An 18,563-nucleotide genomic window follows, 5' to 3' on the forward strand; every position below is an offset into this window, starting at 1 on the left:
CCCTGCACCTCCATGGACCCGCACGCCCCCACCTGTACCTGAGGGGATTGGACTAGCCCAGGGTGAAAGTCACCTGCGGGGCCCAGGAGCCATGAAATCAGAATCCGAAGGAAAAGGACCCAGGTACGGGGGTGGGGTCAGCTCCCCACAGGTGGCCCTAACGAGCAGCCCAGGTGGACAGCCTGGATTAGCTGCCCCTCACCCCAGAACTGGAAGCAGCCGCCTCGGCTGGAGGCCAGGGGCTGGGGGGTACTGCCTTCCGCGCAGAGCTCTGGGGACACTCCTGGCCCCTCCACAGTTCGCAGTCAACGCCAGGTGACGGGATTAGCTTTCCAAAGCCCCCTCACTCAACGCAGGCTCGGAGAGCGAAGCGACCGTGCCCAGGGTCGGAGGACGAGCAGCTCAGAGCACACCGAGGCCGAGTGAAGGTCAGGGGTGCCTCCAAGAGCACGCACCCGCCAGAGGAAGGGTCGCAGCTCACGGCCTTCCAGAGAGGCAGCACGCGAACGCCGAAAAACAAAACCCACACAGAAAAAGCGCCCTGAGGAAACAGACCACAGCATCGGCTCTTTGAGAGGTGTTTTCTCCTTTCTCTGTTCCCATGTTTTCTTAACTGTAATAACGAAGTTACTGGACTTAACAGGTAAGTACCCGTGGAACAGGCGGCAGAGCCTTTTCCTGGCCTCATTCTGGAACGCAGAAAGGGGGCCACAGAGGAGGGGCCCGGGAGCGAGGGTGGCAGCCGCTTCCTCCGTGCGTCTCCCCTCTGCCCGCCGGCAAAGCGGGAGGAGGCGCCCAGCGGCTCTTCCGGGGCCAGGTCAGGCCGGGCCCAGGGCAGGGTGGTGGCTTTGGGCTGGCAGCACCCCCGGCTCACAGAGCACTCACCTGACACCTCTCCAGCACCCAGCTGGCTCCAACTGGGAGAAACGTCAGGGCTGCAACGCACCCACCTCAGCGCCACGGCTTGAGAAGGTAAATGAGCCCAAGAGACTTTCGGAGACAACTCTCGGCTCACCTGGACCAAAGCCAGCAGCTCCGGAAGAAATCTCCCAGGTCCTGGGGTGCGACCAGCGTCTGTCTGCCCGCCGGCAGCACCCACATTTCAGTATCCCAGGCTCTCCTGGGCCCGCCTTAGCCGCCTCGAGGGTCCCTGCGAGGCAGGAGCCGGGGCCAACTCTAGCCCCCGGGAGGGTGAGGAGGCCAAAGAGAAATCAGGGACAGCGGACTCAAGCCCGGGCAGCCCAAGCCTGGCAGGAGGGAAGCGGGACGTGGCCCTGGCAGGCGCGGCCAGGAGACGTGCCCAGAACGGCCGCCTCGGAAACAGCGGCGCACCAGCAGCGGGGGCTTGTTCTCCGCCCCTCTCCTAGGAGGCCCCGTGCTCATTTTCAGGAAAGGAAACGAGGCCCAAGACGTTAGGAGGCAGCTCAATCTAGGGAAGAGAGGAAAAGACGGGCCACGACGGAGACCCTGCCCGGAAACCGCGAGGGGAGGCTGCTACGAAGAGCAAGGCTGGAGAGACCCCACCTGGGCCCCGGGCCCCTTCTGGAGCCCCCCAGGGTCAAGGGGAGGCCCCAATACCCCCCCACAAAAGGCCTCATCGTTGGTCCCGAGAGCTAACAGGTGGGGCAACCAATCAGAATGGCAAACTGCTAGGGCCCCCCCAACACTGGGGGGTGAAGGGCGGCCTTGATAAGGCAGCCCCAACCCCAAAGCCCCTCTCTTCCTGAGAGCCCGCGTCCCCACCTGCGTGTGCTGCTCGTCCTCTCTCGCTCCTCGGTCGGCTCCTTGCTACCGGCCTAACTACACCAGCCCGTGCTCCAATTCTCTCATGTGACAGCCAAGAACCTGGAGGAACTCGGCGTCCCCCGGCTTCAGTGACGTCCGAAGACAAAACAGGCCTCACGGCAAGGGCCCGCGAGGGGCAGCACTGCTGACCCTCGCCTTGGGCTCCTGTCCTTGTCCCAAGAGTCTGCCTCTGGCCCGAGCTGGGTGGGGAGGGAGGTGGCAGAGCCGAGCCCGGGCCCCTGCGTGTGTCACCGATCGTGAGGCTCGACGGCCGTGGGGTGGGAAGGAAAGGAAGGGGGGCACCTGCAAAAAGCCCCCCTCGGCTGTGGTCTGGGGGGCAGGAGGTTGGCCGCAAAGCAGGTGGGCCCCGGAAAATCACCTGGCGTGGAATTTCCTTCCACGGAATCCTACGTTTCCACAACTCGGACGTGTAAGGAGATCAGAGCCCAAAACACAGCAAGGTGGCTCCAAGCACACAGTCAGCCCTTTGAAACCCCAGGTTTAGAGGGAAAGGTGGTTTTTCTGATGAAATAATTGCCACAAATGCCAAAAAGAAACAAATTAAAATCCCTACACTTATTTTCTTTCACGTGATAAAGAAGCTCTTAGGCTCCCACACACTGCTCCAAGGACTGCGTCCCCCAAAAGGCCTCTGCTCTACCCTCCTTCCCCAGTGCTTGCAGACGGGGACCTGGACCCCCGAGCCTTGCCTTCTATCACTCCAGCAACGGGGCATTTGTCCCTGGTTGTCCAGCGTCACCTCCCTCATCTCAGTAAGCGCCATCAGCAAGGCACGGACGCACATTTTTTGAGAAGGTACCGGAGATAGAACCCAGAGCCTCGGACATGGGAAGCAGGTGCTCAACCGCTGCATTCTCTCTGCTCCCCACCAATGCACTTCCACTGTGATTCAGGCCCTGACACACCTCCCCCTGGCCTGGCAGGTGTGGGGACCCCCTGGGCCCTCCGGTTGAAAGCCCAGCCCCCAACGGCCCCAGCGCACATCACCAGCGCCCAGCAGGAGGGGCCAGTCCTGGCCAGAGGGACACAGCAGGGGACCACAGAGAACCTCCATGAGGAATACTAAGCCACGCCCGCGCGTCCACGCCAGCCCGTCCCGTGGAGAGGCGTGCGCTGGGTGGGCCAGGGCTGTGCCCTGCAGTCGGAGCACCCCAAGGGGACAGGCGAGGAGGGAGGGCAAGGCAGCTGCTCGGAGCACTGTGGCCGGAGCTGCGACCACTACCCACGGACACGCCTGCCCTGTGTGCACATGGGGGTGAAGTTATGATCCACGGACATTCCTGCCTCCCACGGAAATGGAAATGATGAGCACGTGCTGTCTCTTTTCCTCGGCTGGTCTGAGCCCTCCCTGCCCAGTAAACGTTCGTTGAATGAGGGAGCGGCAGGCCCTGAAATGCACGAACGAGGCGGTGCTATCAGCAGCAGCACGTCGCTAAGCCGCGCGGACGTTCAGCTGAATGACCCTGGAGCATATCTCCCCTGGAAAAAACGTCAGAAAGGGTGCCTCAGAGCCACAGGCCAGCCCCGAGCAGCCTGGAGCCCTAACACACCTCCACGTGGGCAGGGCCGGCCAGGGGGGCCATGCCAACACTGCTCCCGGGGTGACGCGTGGTCGAGGAAGCCACTGCGTCCCGGTGCTCTCACGAATCAACCGCCACGCTGTGAGGAAGCTCAAGTCGTCCTGTGGAGGGGCTTGTGAACGCCCAGAACCCTCCAGCCGGCAGCCACGTGAGCGGGCGCCCTCTCGGAGACAGAGCCTACAGCCCCAGTCGGCATCCCGAGAGGACCGCCACCTCATCAAAACGCCAACCAGAGAAGCCACTCCCCGGCTCCCGAGCCTCCGAAACCAAGGGCGGTAACGCTTACGGCTGAAGCCAGTACATGGGGCAAAACTTGTTGCACAGCACAGGACAACTGCTACCACAGGGCATGCGTGGGAAGCCAGTGGGGAGACCTCGAGCGTGGAGCCAAGCTACATCCTGGGAGTGCTCGTGGACAGAAGGCGCGATTCCTGCAGGCCGGGCCCCAGGGGACCCCCCCCCAAGGCCACGCTTCCCTGCAGCCTCCCTGGCTCAGCAGGGAACCGAGAGCAAAAAGAGCCTTCACTATGTTCACGTCAAACTTCTCCATCCCCTCCCGTCAACCCACTTGATGGATGAACACACTGAGGTCAGGCACTACGTGCCCTGGTTCCCCCAACCAGTCTGTGGCCGCCGCCCCAGGGCTTCTTCCCCGAGTCGGACCCTCACGTGCTGGCTTCACGCTAAGGCCGGCGTTAGCCAGGAGGGCCAGAGCTGAGGGCCACGGCCAGCCCTGCCCCACACCTGCCCTTAGCCCCCGTGGGGCGGTGGACCCGTGCCCGCCACGCCCGCTCCGCTCCGGGGCCACGGCTCTCCCCACCTTTCATAACAACTGTGTCCCCGCCTCCCTGCCCTCGGGCCCACGGTGGGATGCCTGCTGGCGGGCAGCGCCCCGTGCCCTCAGAGGCCTAGCCCAGCCGGGGTGGCTGAGCCGCCAAGGACAGCGGCACCCCTCAGCCTTCCTTCCTCTCCCCGACCCGTTTAACCTTCTCCTTCGCGCCCCCACCCCTGGCCAGTCTGGGCTTTGGGCAGCAGCCTCTCCCCACACTCCAGAATTAGCGCAGGCCGCCCGCCACGCCGGGCCAAGCCAGGCCGGGCCTCGGGCCCGCGTTTGAAGCCCACCTCGCCTCTCCCCAGCCACGGGACCTTCGGCAGGCGCTTTAGCGTCCTCGGCTGCTACGTGTGGGAACAGAGTCGGCCTTGCCTGTGGCCTCAGAGGAGGGTTAGAGCATGGTGGACTCCGGAGTCCACTGCTTGGAGACCCCCTGCTCGCCATGTGGCTCTGGGCAGGGTATCCCCCGAACCTGCTTCTCCTTCACGAGTGGAGATTATGCCTCTAAATCCCCTGGTGAGACAAGCACGCGAGAAGGTGCGCAACGTCATTAGTCGCCTGGGAAATGCAAATCAGAACAAGAGGTACTGCTTCACCCTCGCTAGGATGGCTAAAAGCAGAAAGACAATAACGAGTGTTGGCGAGGATGTGGACAGCTAGAACCCCCAGGCAGCGCCGGCAAGAGTGTAAAATGGTGCGGCCGCTGTAGGAGACAGAGTGGTGGTCCCTCCCAGTTAAACACGCAGTTACCCTGCGACCAGCAACTCTACACCTAGGCTTATACCAGAGTGAAACGAAAACAGGCGCTCACACAAAAGCTGTGTCTCTATTCACAATTGCCAAAAGGCAGACATGACCCAAGTGTCCATCAACACACAAATGGGGCGGCGGGCTCGGCCCAGTGGTTAGGGCGTCCGTCTACCACATGGGAGGTCTGCGGTTCAAACCCTGGGCCTTCTTGACCCGTGTGCAGCTGGCCCATGTGCAGTGCTGATGCGCGCAAGGAGTGCCCTGCCACGCAGCAGTGTTCCCGCGTAGGGGAGCCCCACACACAAGGAGTGCGCCCAGTAAGGAGAGCCGCCCAGCGGGAAAGAAAGTGCAACCTGCCCAGGAATGGCGCCGCACACACGGAGAGCTGACACACAAGATGATGCCACAAAAAGAAGCAGATTCTCGTGCCGCTGACAACAACAGAAGCAGACAAAGAAGACGCAGCAAATGGACTCAGAGAACAGACAACCGGGATGAGGGGGGGGAAGGGGAGAGAAATAAATAAATAAATAAACCTTAAAAAGAAAAAAGCAGACAAATGGGTAAACACAACGGGGCCTATCCACACAATGGAATATCGCTCAGCCCTAAAGTGAAGTTCTGACACACACTACAGCGTGGATGAACCCAAAAACGTTAGGTGGAGGGAGAGAACCCCGACACAAAAGGCCCCACGCCACGTGATTCCACTTAGAGGAGCTCCCCAAAGGACAGAAACTCACAGGGAAGCAAGCACAGGTTAGTGGAGAGAAGGAGGACAGCCCTCAAGGGGTACGGGGCTTCTGTTTGGGGCGATGGGAACATTCTGGAACCTGAGAGTCATGATGGTTGCGCAACCTTCAGTACTACACATCACTGAATTGAACACTTTAAAACGGTTAACGTGGTCAATTGTATGTGTACTTGCCATAGTTGAGGAAAAAACACCACGTGGGGAGCTAAACGAAGTGCCACTGTAACATGTGCAGCCCAGCGCGGGGGCACACATGCCCATCACCTCTCTCTCCCCCGGCGCCCCTCCCTGGAAGCCTCCTCAGCTGCCCCCCCTGGAAATGGGCCTCACGAGACAAGTGTCTGCAAACCCCCTAACTTAGCGACAGTTTTTCAGAAACAATCCTGCACAGAATTCCAGCATAGCAAACAGCTACACCTGCAGCCACAGGGGTTTTAGGGGAGAGGCGTCGGCGGCCCCTCCCACCCTCCCGAGCCCGCACGGCGGCCCCAGGTCCCGCCCCACAGAAGCAGCGGGAAAGCCCGTGACCACACCCGGCACACCCACCTTCCCACCAGCACCACCCACCGGGCCGCCCGCTCACGAGTCCCCTGGAGCCGCGGGGTATTCTGGCCTGAGGAGTGCAGAGCTGGCCCCCCCAAAGCGCTTCCCCGGATGCTGATGTCAGCGAGCAGCCACGTGAGCAGAAGCAGAGGACGGTCCACGCGATACCCGAGAGGCGTGCGCGGGCACCCTGCAGGTCCCCGGGGCGGGGCGGATGGGACTCCAGGCCGCTGCTGGCGCCCGGGCACCTCCAGGCACTCCTGCCGGGGCTCTGGGGCAAGCAGGGGCCAAGGTGCCAAAGGACAGCAGCATGCTGCCCCTGAGAACGACCTGCGCGGAAACATGCGAGCGAGGCATGGCGCTCCGGGCACGCGTCCACGCGGCAGGAAAAAACTGGTTTCGATGCTTGGGAATAAAGCAGCGAGCCCAGGCGGGACTGGTGCTTTATGTCTCAGGCTGGGTGGGGGATAAAGGTGATTCCTTCTTTACCATGACTGTGTCCTGAAATAGTGAAAAAGTCCTAACAAGCAGCAACAACAGGACAGGGCAGGGGGTTCCCGTGTGCCCTCCTCCAGCCTCCCCCAACAGTAACACCCGACGAAACCACGGGGCCCCGTCCGACGCCATCGACTCGGGGACGGGCCACCCTGATGCCCTTCCACGGGTGAGAACTATCTCAGTGTCAATTACTCCCTTTGAGGATCCCACCTGGCCAAGTGCAGAGAGAACACAGGGGCCCACCTGGCGCCCACCTGGTGCCCCAGGGCCACGGGGGCAGCCAGGCCTCCGCGGGGACCTCGGGCCCTGCAGCCCAGCGGCTCCCCAGCCCGGGGCCCCAGCTCGGGCCAACGCCAGCGCGCGGGAGGACTCACCTCGATTTTGTCCGTCTTGGCGTCTCCCCAGTAGAGCTTTCCCTCCGGCAGATCCAGGGCCAAGCCGTTGGGCCACCCGAGGGACGTGTTTACCAGGACGTGCCGCGCCTGCCCATCCAGGTGGGCGCACTCGATTTTGGGGTTTTCGCCCCAGTCTGTCCAGTACATGAGTCTGGGGGAGAGGCGGCCGTCAGGGGTGGGGGTCCGCTTGCCGCGCTCCTGGGCTCACCCCCGAGAACAAGGCCCGCCCGGCCTCCCAGTCACCTGGGAGCAGCTCCCAGAACACCTGCAGAGCTGGGGGCTCCACGGGGAGCTGGGGGGCCCCTCGACACCCCGACCAGATGGGGCGCCCCAGCGCAGGAGTAACCCTGACTTCTGAGCCATGGGCTAGAGGAGCCGAGGGCAGGCAGGGAGGGGGCCGGGGCCGGCGGCTGAGGGGCTCCCACATGCAATGACAAGCGCGTCACCCCTGTGGCCCCAGGAGCTAAACGAGGACCTGGCGTGGACACAGCGGAGGCAGCTTCCGGTGCGAGGGAAACCGAGTCACAAGGCCAGCTTCTGCTGCCTGGAAGCCAGCCGCCGGCCTCTCCCTCCTCCCTCGCCTCGAGGGGCTCCTCACCCGCCCCGTGACCTGCAGAGCTGCACCTCGCCCCCACTGCCGAGCCCGTTCCCCAGGGGGATCTGTGGCCTGGTGACACGCCAGGGCTGGGAGGGACCTGGGTGGGCGGCTCCCCCCCATCCCCTTTCACAGCAGAAGACACCGAGCTCACGGGGCTGAGACGGACCCAGGAGCGGGGTGAGCTCCGGGGGAGAAGGTCCCGGGTCTCCGGCCCCCCAGCCGTGTCCCCCTCCCTGAAGCCAGCTCCTCTGCCTCCTCGGCCTGAGCCCCGGGTGGCCCCCGTCCTACCCTCACGGGCCCTCCAGCCTGGCAGCTGGTGCAGAGCCCCCCTAAGTTCCAGGGTCCCCGAGGGGGCCACTCCAGCCCCAGCCCTCCGCGCTGCTGCCCGCTGCCTGGCCTGCCGGCTGCCACATACGACTCCACTTGCAGAAACCGCTCCGTGGCCAAACCCACGTGACATCCCGGGGCCGGGCCAAGAGGTCAGGCAGATGCCCCCACCCAGCCCCAGCCCCCTGCTGTGAAATGGGGAGAGCGCCTGGCACCCAAGGGTGCTCCGCCAGGGCAGTCAGCAGTGTCGTTGCCTGTTGCCAAACCGCAGCTGCGGGCACCGCCCACAGGGACGGCTGGTCTACCTGCGCATTGCCAGCTACCACACTGCAGCTCGGGGCACCACCCACAGGGCTGCCCTTCCGCTGCCTCCAGAGCAGCTCCGGGGACTGGCCGCGTGCCACCCGCAGGCAGGGGCCTCCCCGGCCCCATTCCCAGAGCTCCAGCGGCTCCCCCACCTGCAGGTCAGATCCTTCCGCCAGCTTCTGCTAGCTCAGCGCTCTGGGTCCTGAGCCCCCGGGGAAACCCCCAGCCACCACTCTGCCTGCCGGGGGTCTCAGAAATGCTCCTAAGCCAACCGACAGGCTTGACTGTCCCAGAATCCTAATATGGGTAGCTGGAACCAGACTGCCGGGGCCACTCCCAGCTCTGCCACTCCGGGCTGGGAGACTCTGGGCCGGTGGCCCAACCTCTCTGGACTTCGGCTTCCTCAATGGCACAAGAGTACCGGCCTCGGGGATGGCGTGAGGGCGGAGAGCCGCACAGCAAGGAGAGCAGGCGCCACGGCGGCCTTGGCGCTCATTGCCCAGTTTCCTGGAAGCCACCTGGGGGGCTGCTCCATTGTAGAGGACGACACTGAAGCCCGGGGAGGGGCGGAAACGACTTCCCCAAGGCCTTGAGGATTTTCTACAGGCGTCCAAAGCCTGGGCCCAGGACCAGCCATGCAAGTTCTCAGGCCCCACCCCAGGCCCCCAGCGTGAGAACTGCGGGGGCAGGGCCCGGCCACCTGCATTTTGCCAAGGCCCCCTCCACGGGAGGCTGACGCACCAACGCAATCGAGACCCTCCAGGCCACACAAACCTCTCCCGCCTTGGTTTAACTGCCCCCACCCCGGCCCGCCCCCCGCCCGCCGGCCCCCCGCCTTACCCCATCACGGGGTGCACCACGATGGCGCGGGGCTCGTCCAGGTCCTCGGACACCAGGATCTTGCGGGACGTGCCGTTGAGGCGCGTGACCTCGATGCGGTCGGTGCCCGTGTCGGTCCAGTAGAGGTTGCGGGCCACCCAGTCCACGGCAATGCCGTCGGGGTCGTGCACCTCCGTGCTGACCAGTGTCTGCGCACCCGACCCATCCAGGCGGGCCCTGCGGATGGCCCGCGCCTCGTCGTCCGTCCAGTAGACGTGGCCCTCCAGCGGGTCGTAGTCGATGGCGATGGCGTGCCGCACGTCGTCCACCGGCAGCACGATGTCGGTGAAGTCGGGCGTGTCCAGCGAGATCCTCCGCAGGTCGGTCCGCCGGGCCAGCAGCAGCACCTCCTCGGCCCCTGCGGGATGCGCGCCTGGGGTCAGAGGCGGGCCCGGGTGGGGCGCGGCAGGGCCCCACGGCGGCGGGCTTGTTCCCCCACTCCTCCCACGGGCCCGCGCGCCCGCGCGAAGGCCCCTCGAGGTCAGCGCCGCGTGGATCCCCATCTTGGAGACGAGACGACTGGGGCACGGAGAGGTCATGCAGCCAGCCAACGTCACACAGCGAGGCCTTCGGCCACTGTGCACGAACCGCCACGCAGCCGGCCCCTTCCCCCCCCGCAAGCCCCTTGCCCACCACGGACCGGCGGCAGCCCCTTCTGGACTCGGGGCTCCAGGCCCCCTTGCCAGCCACAGACCTCACCAGGCCCCGCCTGACACTGGATGGGGCCTGATGCCGTGTCTTCCCCGAGGTACCCCCGTCCCCCACGCACCCCCCGCGGCTGCACGCCCCAATTCCTTCCCACACAGTCTCCCTGACAATGCCGGGGCCCTGGGGGCAGGCGCCCCGGGCTTCCTGTACCCGGCTCACCGCTGTACTCACTGCACAGACAGGGCGGGGTCCCCTAGGCTGTCCCAGCAGCGTGGCACTGTCGCAGAACCCGAGGCCCCAGGACGCACCGCGCAGCCCCGTCCAGCCCAACCAGGCCTCAACCAGGCGCCCGGCCTCCCGGGACGGCGCCCACTGCCCCCGCGGACCCGGGGTCCCAGGGTGGCTGGGGGGCTGCGGACCTCCCCCAAGCCCCCGCAGCATGCCCCGCGCTCCACGCCAAGGCCCAGTGACGACGCGCCTTCGAGCCGAAGCGGGGACGGGAGGCCAGAGGCGAAGAGGCCCCTTCCGCAGGGCCGAGGCTTCCGACACCCTCCGGGTGCCCCGGGGGCCCCGTGCGTGGAGGCACGGTCCAGGGGTGGCCCTGTGGCACAAACACGAGGCCTCCCCGGCTCGCCCGGGCGGAGTCGGGTTCCTTGGCCTGCAGGACTCACGGAGGGGGACAGCGGAGCCAGAAGCACGGATGGGGCCGGGGCCACTCACCCAGCTTGACGAGAGGGGCAGGGCCCGCCCGATGGCGGGGCCGCTGGGGACGGAGCCACCCACAACCCCTCAGACCCCGCCCCATCCCCTGCCGTGTGCGGCGGAGCTGTGGCCTCCCGCGCCCCGGGGGCTGCTTCTTGCTACAGGGCGGCAGCCCTCGGGAGCCGGGGGGGAGCCCAGAGGACGGTTCTGGGGTCCCGGGGCCAGGGCGGGACCGCCACCCCGACACTCCTGCTCCAAGCCCGGGAGGGCATACCCCGATTCCACCACCAGAGGGCACACGCGTGACAGCACAGGACTCCTGCACCCCAGCCTGGGGAAACTGAGGCAGGCGGGTGGGGAAGGCAGGGTGCCAACCAGCGTGCCTGACCTCGCGGAAGCCTCTGCAGCGCAGTGCGCAGCCCTCTCAGGGCCTCCATTTCCTCGTCGGCAGGACCTGAGGGTGGGGTCCCCGTCTCCTGCAGACACCAGGAGGACCATAAACGAAATGTGCCCGACGGCTCTGGCTTAGTCCCCAGCCACGGGCAGGGGGCAGAGGCGGCTCCCCGACGAGACGGCCGGGGGTGCGACCAGACTTTCCAGGCTCCCGGGTTCCCCGGGGGAGGCGGAGCAGTCTCACTGCGCAAACAGGCACAGGTCGAGCCCAGCTCACGCAGGGCAGCGCTGCTACCACCACGCCGCCGTAAACTCCCGAAAACGTGCACCCAGAAAGGACGTTCTAAGTAGGTGTGGCCCGTCCCGTTCCCATACCTCTCCGAACACACCAACAGTCCTCACAGTGGCCCCACGAGCTTCAGGGATGCCCCCACGACTGATGAGGAAACAGACACAGAGAGATCAAGCATCCGGTCCCAGGACACACAGCCAGAAGTGGCGGAAGAAAGTGGCACGAGCCGTGGCTCCTTGGAGTCGGCACGCGCGGGAAGTCCGCTGGCCCATCTATGTCCTGCGAGGGCCCACTCTAGGCCCCTGGAGCAGGAGCTGGGGGTGGAGGCGGGGCAGAGGCGCCCTGGGGTCACGGGGCAGAGGCCTGAGGCGAGCAGAGCCCGCCACGAGGACGCAGCCACCAACAGTCACGGGAGCAATGGTGGGAAGCTGGGGTTGAGGGGTGCACGCAAGGGGCCTGCCTGAGATCGGGGGCCGGCTTCCAGCACCAGGAGCCCCTGGACTCACGTCCAGCAGAGGGCCCCCAGTGGGCCCTGGGCTCCCGGGAGTTGAGCACATCTGCCCCGGCCGGGGTAAGCCTCGAGCGCGCCATGGCACAGCCTTCATGGCCGAGGCAGAAATTACCTGCTGGGATAAATCTGCAATGTCCGCTGTCTGCAAAGGGAGAGGCCTCTGACACCCCTCAAGCTGGTACCTTCGGGGTATCGTTTGAGCCCCGTGGAGAAAACCAGAGACCAGTGAGCGCCCAGAAGCCCAGGAGGGCTGTGCCAGCCCGAGGCTGACCATGCCCAGGGGTGACGGCTCAAGCCGGGCTGGTGGGGGGTGGGCAAGGAGACAGCCACCGGCCTCCCCCAGGGGCTCCTGCAGGCCACTGTCCGCCGTCGGCCTCCGAGAAGTTTCTGTTTGCAGCGGGGTCCAAACAGCAGCCCCGGCCACGGGCCTGGGGCCTGGGGGTGCAGAGAGCAGGGGCTCACTGGCAGTGAGTCAGAGGGCCACCCCCTCCCTGGGGCCAGCCCCCGGGCCTGGTGGCACTTTGTTCGAACACCAGCAAAGTAAACTGTTCAGAAATGAACAGGTTGGCCAAATGCTTTCCTTTCGGGCAGTTTAAGTAAATAGCCCACCCGACGGCGTTGCCAAAGGGAGCCATACCTCCCCTTCGGTGGCCCCCGTCCCTAGAGCGCCCCCTCCCTGCACGCACACAGCTCAGCGCCAGGAAAGCAGGAGGCTTCCAGCCCTGGGACCAAGCGCGGGCACAGCCTCCCTGGCAGAGGCGTCCAGCCCAAAAGCAAAGCGGCAGAGCTGGGGGATAGCCGCGCGCCACGGCCGCGCCTGCGCCCTGCTGCCAGCAGCCGGCCAGGGGCCAACACCCGCTGCCAGCCCCAGCCCCGCAGATGAGGGAGGGGCGGAGGAGGGCAGGGCAGGGGGACGCGGGAGGGTCCGTGGGAGCACAGAGGCACGTTCGGGGAGGGCACCCGGGCAGGAGGGGCAGCGTGGGCAAAGGCCTGGGGGCGGCGCTGGACTGCCCCGGAGGTGGGCTGCCCCCACCCACGCCCACTGGGGCCCCTGAGCTCGGAGGCCAGGGGCCCAGCAAGAAGCTCGAGCTGTCCCCCAAGGCCACGGCTCTCCTCCAAGTACCTCCTGCACGTGGGACCTTGGGGGGCCCCGGGGCCCACCCTCGTGGAAGCTGCATCCACAGGGCTCGCCTTGTGCGCAAAAGGCTCCCACCACAAAAACGAGCAGAAGCCAGCCTTCACCCTAAGCCCGGCTCTCGCTGGACGGCCCCTCCGCTTCCTCCTAGTTCTTGCGCAGGGGCTGGCAGACCTCTGCAGAGGCTGGGCAGTAAATACTTCAGGCTCCGTGGCGCACGCAGCCTCCGCTGCAGCTAACTCAGCGCCGCGCCCGGACGGCGGGGAGAGCAGGGAAACGCGCGCACGTGGCTGCGTACCAACGCGACCTCACAGCCGCTGCGAGCTGGAGTCATTCTCCCCCGTCACGAAATACTGTGCTTCCCTTGACTGTCTCCGCAAACATTTATAAACATCAACACCGTCCTTAGCACACAGGCTGTACAAGAGCAGAAGAGCAGAGGCGCGTGGGGGACCCCATGGTCGCGGTTTGCCAGCCCTTGAACAGGAAGGGCGCCTGAAATTTACGATATTAAAGCCATTACAAAACTTTAAAAAAAAAAAAAACCCACAGGCCTGTACAACACAAACAGGGAGCGTGATGTAAACCATGGACTAGAGGTCACAGTACAATTCAACTAATATTCCTTCATCAGCTGCAACACATGTAGACCACTGAAAGCAAGGCGTTAGAACCAGGGGGCGCACAGGGAAACTCTGCACTTGCTGTACAATTTTTCCATAAACCTCTAACGTCTCTAGAATAAGGTGGTGGATTTGGGTGTCTGAGGGGGACTCTGGGTGGATTTTGTATTATTTTTACAACTGTCCTGTAAGTTTGAAATTACTACAAAATAAAAAGTCACCAAAAAAAGAGACTCGGCGGCTGGGACTGGACGCTCCACTTGGGAGTGCAGCCCTAGCCTAGGCCCCTCCTCCTCTGGCAGGGAGGAGGCTGCAGGGACCTGCTCCAGCCTCTCCGGGAAAACACAGGCCACGCTGCAGAGGCCAGTGAGCATTCCCCTTTGGCGGCACAAGCCACCTCAGGAGCTGTTCTGTGGCTGGGAAGCTTCATTTCCAAAAAACAGGGGAGGAGGAGACGCCCCGCCACCGACTTCAGCTACTGACTAGTAAACTCGGCTGGCTAAAGGAGAACCATAAAAACAGCTGAAGTTTGAACCTGTCCAAGTCAGAAAGAGGCCGGCAGCCACCATTTTGACTCCGCCCTTGGCATGAGGGGAAGCCCGGCTGACAGAAACTCACAGTGACGGCAGGAACCTGTTTTCCTCACTCAGATCAGCCTGCAGCCCTGGCCTTGGCTTCAGCCCTGCCCCTGGCAGGGAGGAGGCTGGCGGGGCCGGCACCAGCCTATCCAGGTAACTGCAGGTACCTTTGGCTGGCACAGACTGAACAGTCAGCAGTCTACTGGGGCAACTGCAGTCATCTTGGACCCGCACTGCATAGATTGCTGCCCACACCTGCAGCTCCATCCCACCTCAGGCAGGGGAGAAAAGGGCATGAACCTTCATCAGTCTCTCTGGGCAACTACAGGCTAGGCCTGCACAACTTGGATTATTCCACACAGCTGTGGCTCTGTCCCTACCTCTGGCAAAGGAGAAAGTTGGGAGAAGCTTCATCGGTCCCTGGGGCAATGAGGGCAGCATGAGCCTCCACAGCTTACAGGACCAACTACATCCTTGGCTCCTACTACACAACCAGCCAGGGAGAAAGGGCAGGAGGCCCTAAACTAAAGAGAAAACCTGCACCCAGAATAAATACTCTAGTAATCCAGATGCCAAGACACCAACAAAAAATTATAATCCACACCAAGAAACAGGAAGCTCTGGCGCAGTTAAAGATAAGAAACAGGAAGATACGGCCCAGTTAAAGATAAGCCTCCAGATGACATAAAGGAGTTGAGACAACTAATCATAGATGTTCAAACAAATCTCCTCAAAAAATTCAATGAGATGGCTAAAGAGATTAAGGATATTAAGACGACACTGGGGAAACAGACTTTGGCCTAGTGGTTAGGGCATCCGTCTACCACATGGGAGGTCCAGGGTTCAAACCCAGGGCCTCCTGACCCATGTGGTGAGCTGGCCCACGTGCAGTGCTGCTGCGCACAAGGAGCGCCGTGCCACACAGGGGTGTCCCCCATGTAGGGGAGCTCCACGCACAAAGAATGCACCCTGTAAGGAGAGCTGCCCTGCGCAAAAGAAAGTGCAGCCTGCCCAGGAGTGGCACTGCATACACAGAGAGCTGACACAGAAAGATGACACAACAAAAAGAGACACAGATTCCCAGTCCCACTGACAAGAATACAAGCAGACACAGAAGAACACACAGCGAATGGACACAGAGCAGGCAACTGGGGGGTGGGAGGGAAGGGGAGAGATAAATAAATAAAATAAAATAAAAAAACAAAGAACAGATGAAGAAAATAATGGAAAAAAATTGAACAAAGTCTCAGGGAACTAAGAAAGCAAGAGGGGGAAGCAGATTTGGCCCAATGAATGACTACCAGATGGGAGGTCCAAGGTTCAAACCCAGGGCCTCCTGACTTGTGTGATGAGCTGGCTCACATGTGGTGCTGATGTGCGCAAAGAGTGCTGTGCCATGGAGGGGTGTCCCCTGCATAGGGGAGCCCCACAAGGAGTGCACCCCATAAGGAGAGCTGCCAAGCGTGAAAAAAGTGCAGCCTGCCCAGGAATGGCGCCACACACACAGAGAGCTGACACAGCAAGATTACACAACAAAAAGAGACACAGATTCTGGGTGCCACTGACAAGAATATAAGTGGACACAGAACACATAGCAAATGGACACAGAGAGCAGACAACTGGGGGGGGTGGGCGAGAAAGGGGAGGGAAATAAACTAAATAAGAAAAAAAGGAAAGCAAGAGGGAAGCAGATGTGGCTCAACTGATAAGAGTGTCCACCTACCATATGGAAGGTCCAGGGTTCAATCCCTCCTCAACTGTGTGGTAAGCTGGGCCGTGCACAGTACTGCTGCGTGCAAGGAGTGCCACGCCATGCAGGGGCGCCCCTGCATAGGGGTGCCCCCCACACAAGGAGTGCACCCCATAAGGAGAGCTGCCCCATGTGAAAAAAGCACAGCCTGCCCAGGAGTGGTGCCGCACACACGGATAGCTGACGCAGCAAGATGACGCAAAAAAAGAGACGCAGTTTCCCGGTGCCACCTGATAATGCAAGTGGATGCAGAAGAACACACAGTGAATGGACACAGAGAACAGACAACCAGGGGCAGGGGGGGAAGGGAGAGAAATAAATAAAATAAATCTTTAAAAAAAAAAAAGAAAGCAAGAATCATACAAACATACATGTCATGGGTGTCCAAGAAGGAGAAGAGAAAGGAAAAGGGGAAGAAGGAATATTTGAAGAAATAGAGGTAGAAGATTTCCCAACCCTAGTGAAGGGCATAGATATCCATGTCCAAGAAGCACAACGAACTCCAATTGGAAAAATCTGAATAGACCAGCTCTGAGACACATAGTAATCAGAATGTCAAATGCCAAAGACAAAGAGAGAATTCTGAGAGCAGCAAGAGAAAAGCAATGCATAACATATAAGGGATACCCAATAAGATGAAGTGCTGATTTCTCACCAGAAACCATGGACGCAAGACAACAGCGGTATGATATATTTAAGACACTGCAAGAGAAAAACCTTCCAGCCAAGAATCTTATATCCAGCAAGACTGTCTTTCAAAAATGAGGGTGAGTTTAGAATATTCATAGATAAACAGAAATTAAGAGAGTTTGTAATCAAGAGACCAGCTTTGCAGGAAATAGTAAAGGGTGAGTTACAGCCTGAAAAGAAGACAGGAGAAGGGCCTGGAAGAGAGTCTAGAAATGAAGATTTTATCAGTAAAAGTAACTGAAAGTGTCAAAAGAGTGGTGAAAATAAAATAACAGATAAAACCCAAATACTCAGGAATAAACGTAACAATGTAAAGCACTTGTATTAAAAAAACTACAACTCATTGTTAAAAAGAAATAGAAAAAATACCTAAATAATTTGAAGAACCTTCCGTGCTCGAGACTGGAAAAACTAAATACCATTAAGATATCAAGTCCATTCAAATTAAAACACAGATGCAACGCAATCCCGATAAAAATTCCATCAGCATTTTTAAAATAAATGGGAAACACAATTATCAGATTTATTTGGAAGTATAAGGGGTCCTGAATAGCCAGAAACATCTTAAAAAGGAAAAGTAAGTTGGAGGACTCTCATTTCCAGACTTTAAATCATATTACCTAGTTAGAGTGGTAAAAAACAGCGTGGTACTGGCATAAAGACAGACAGATAGACCAATGGAACCAAACCGATGGTTCAGAAACAGACCCTCACACCTAGGGTCAAGTGAGGTCTGACTAGCCTTCAAACCCACCCAGCTGGCACAGAACAGTCCATTCAACAAATGATGCTAAGAGAACTAGAGAGCCATAGTCAAAAGGAGAGAAGAGCCCTATCACACATTATATAAAAATTAACTCAAAGTGGATCAAAAACCTAAAAGCGAGAACCATAACGCTTCTAGAAGAAAATGTAGGAAATTATCTTCAAGATCTAGTAGTAGGTGGTCGATTCTTAAAGGAGATGAGGACTGGGATGGACTACTGATGTTTAATGTATGTAGAAGTTTTAATTAGCTTTACTGTAAAAGTGTAAAAGTACAGAGTTAATGGTAAAACATTATAGTGAGTAACAGCTGGTTTATAAATGGGAACGTGGCTGAAAATGGTAGTCTAGTGGTGTAAATGCCAAGTGGCAGAAAGCTAGAGAATGACCTAGGTATTGACTAGCACAGTAAACCCAGAGGTGGATGAGAACTGTGGTTGGTGGTACAGATGCAAGAGTGTCTTTTGTGAGCTAGAGCAGATGTACATCACTATTGCAGGGTGGTGGGAATGTGGAAAAGCATGGGAAAAATACAACTGAAGAGACCAATGGACAGTGGCTAACAGGAGTATATCTATGCCAAAGATGTACTGTGTTGATAATGGGGGAATATGGAAAAAATATGCCAAAATTACGCTACAGGAAAGCAGCTGTGGCTCAATCGATTGGGCTCCCGTCTATCATATGGGAGGCCCTATGTTCGCCTCCCAGGGCCTCCTTGTGAAGGTAAGCTGGCCCACACCTGTGGAGAGCTGATGGCCCATGCCTGCAGAGAGCCGGCACAGCAAGACGATGCAACAAAGGGAGACAAGCAGACACACAAGAATGTGCAGTGAATGGACACAGAGAGCAGACAGCAAGCAAGGCGCAAGGGGGGGGAATAAATAAATTAAAAATGAAAATTTAAAAAAAAGTATGCTATGGACCTAGTAGTAATCTGATGATACCTCATAATGTGTAACAAATGTTCCGCCGTGGCATGGTGTGTTGATAAGAGGGGTATTGTAAGGGAATTTTGCACATGTGCATAATTGTTTTTTAAGTTTACCCAATTCCTGTCATGAAAATATATTTTAAAAATAATAGTAGGGTAGGTTTGGTTAGTAGTAATACTTCTAGGATGCTCTTTCATCATTAGTTAAATATGTTTCACAACAATGCAAGGTACTGGAGGTAGGGTGAGGTATGGTGTGTGAAGATAGGAAGTT

General features: G+C 60.0%; 1 protein-coding gene across 1 annotated transcript in view; it reads right to left on the reverse strand.

The window, feature by feature from the left end:
* The window catches only part of LRP5 (LDL receptor related protein 5), a 124,813-nt gene that overhangs the window by 55,241 nt on the left and 51,009 nt on the right, over window positions 1-18,563 (reverse strand). The window contains exons 6-7 of the mRNA XM_058305069.1: window positions 9,230-9,626; window positions 7,138-7,309 (exon numbers count right to left, since the gene is read on the reverse strand). Of these exons, the coding sequence (XP_058161052.1) occupies window positions 7,138-7,309; window positions 9,230-9,626 (569 nt within the window). The remainder of the gene's footprint in view (window positions 1-7,137; window positions 7,310-9,229; window positions 9,627-18,563) is intronic.

This window comes from Dasypus novemcinctus, chromosome 10, assembly GCF_030445035.2.
Source record: "Dasypus novemcinctus isolate mDasNov1 chromosome 10, mDasNov1.1.hap2, whole genome shotgun sequence".
Taxonomy (NCBI): domain Eukaryota; kingdom Metazoa; phylum Chordata; class Mammalia; order Cingulata; family Dasypodidae; genus Dasypus; species Dasypus novemcinctus.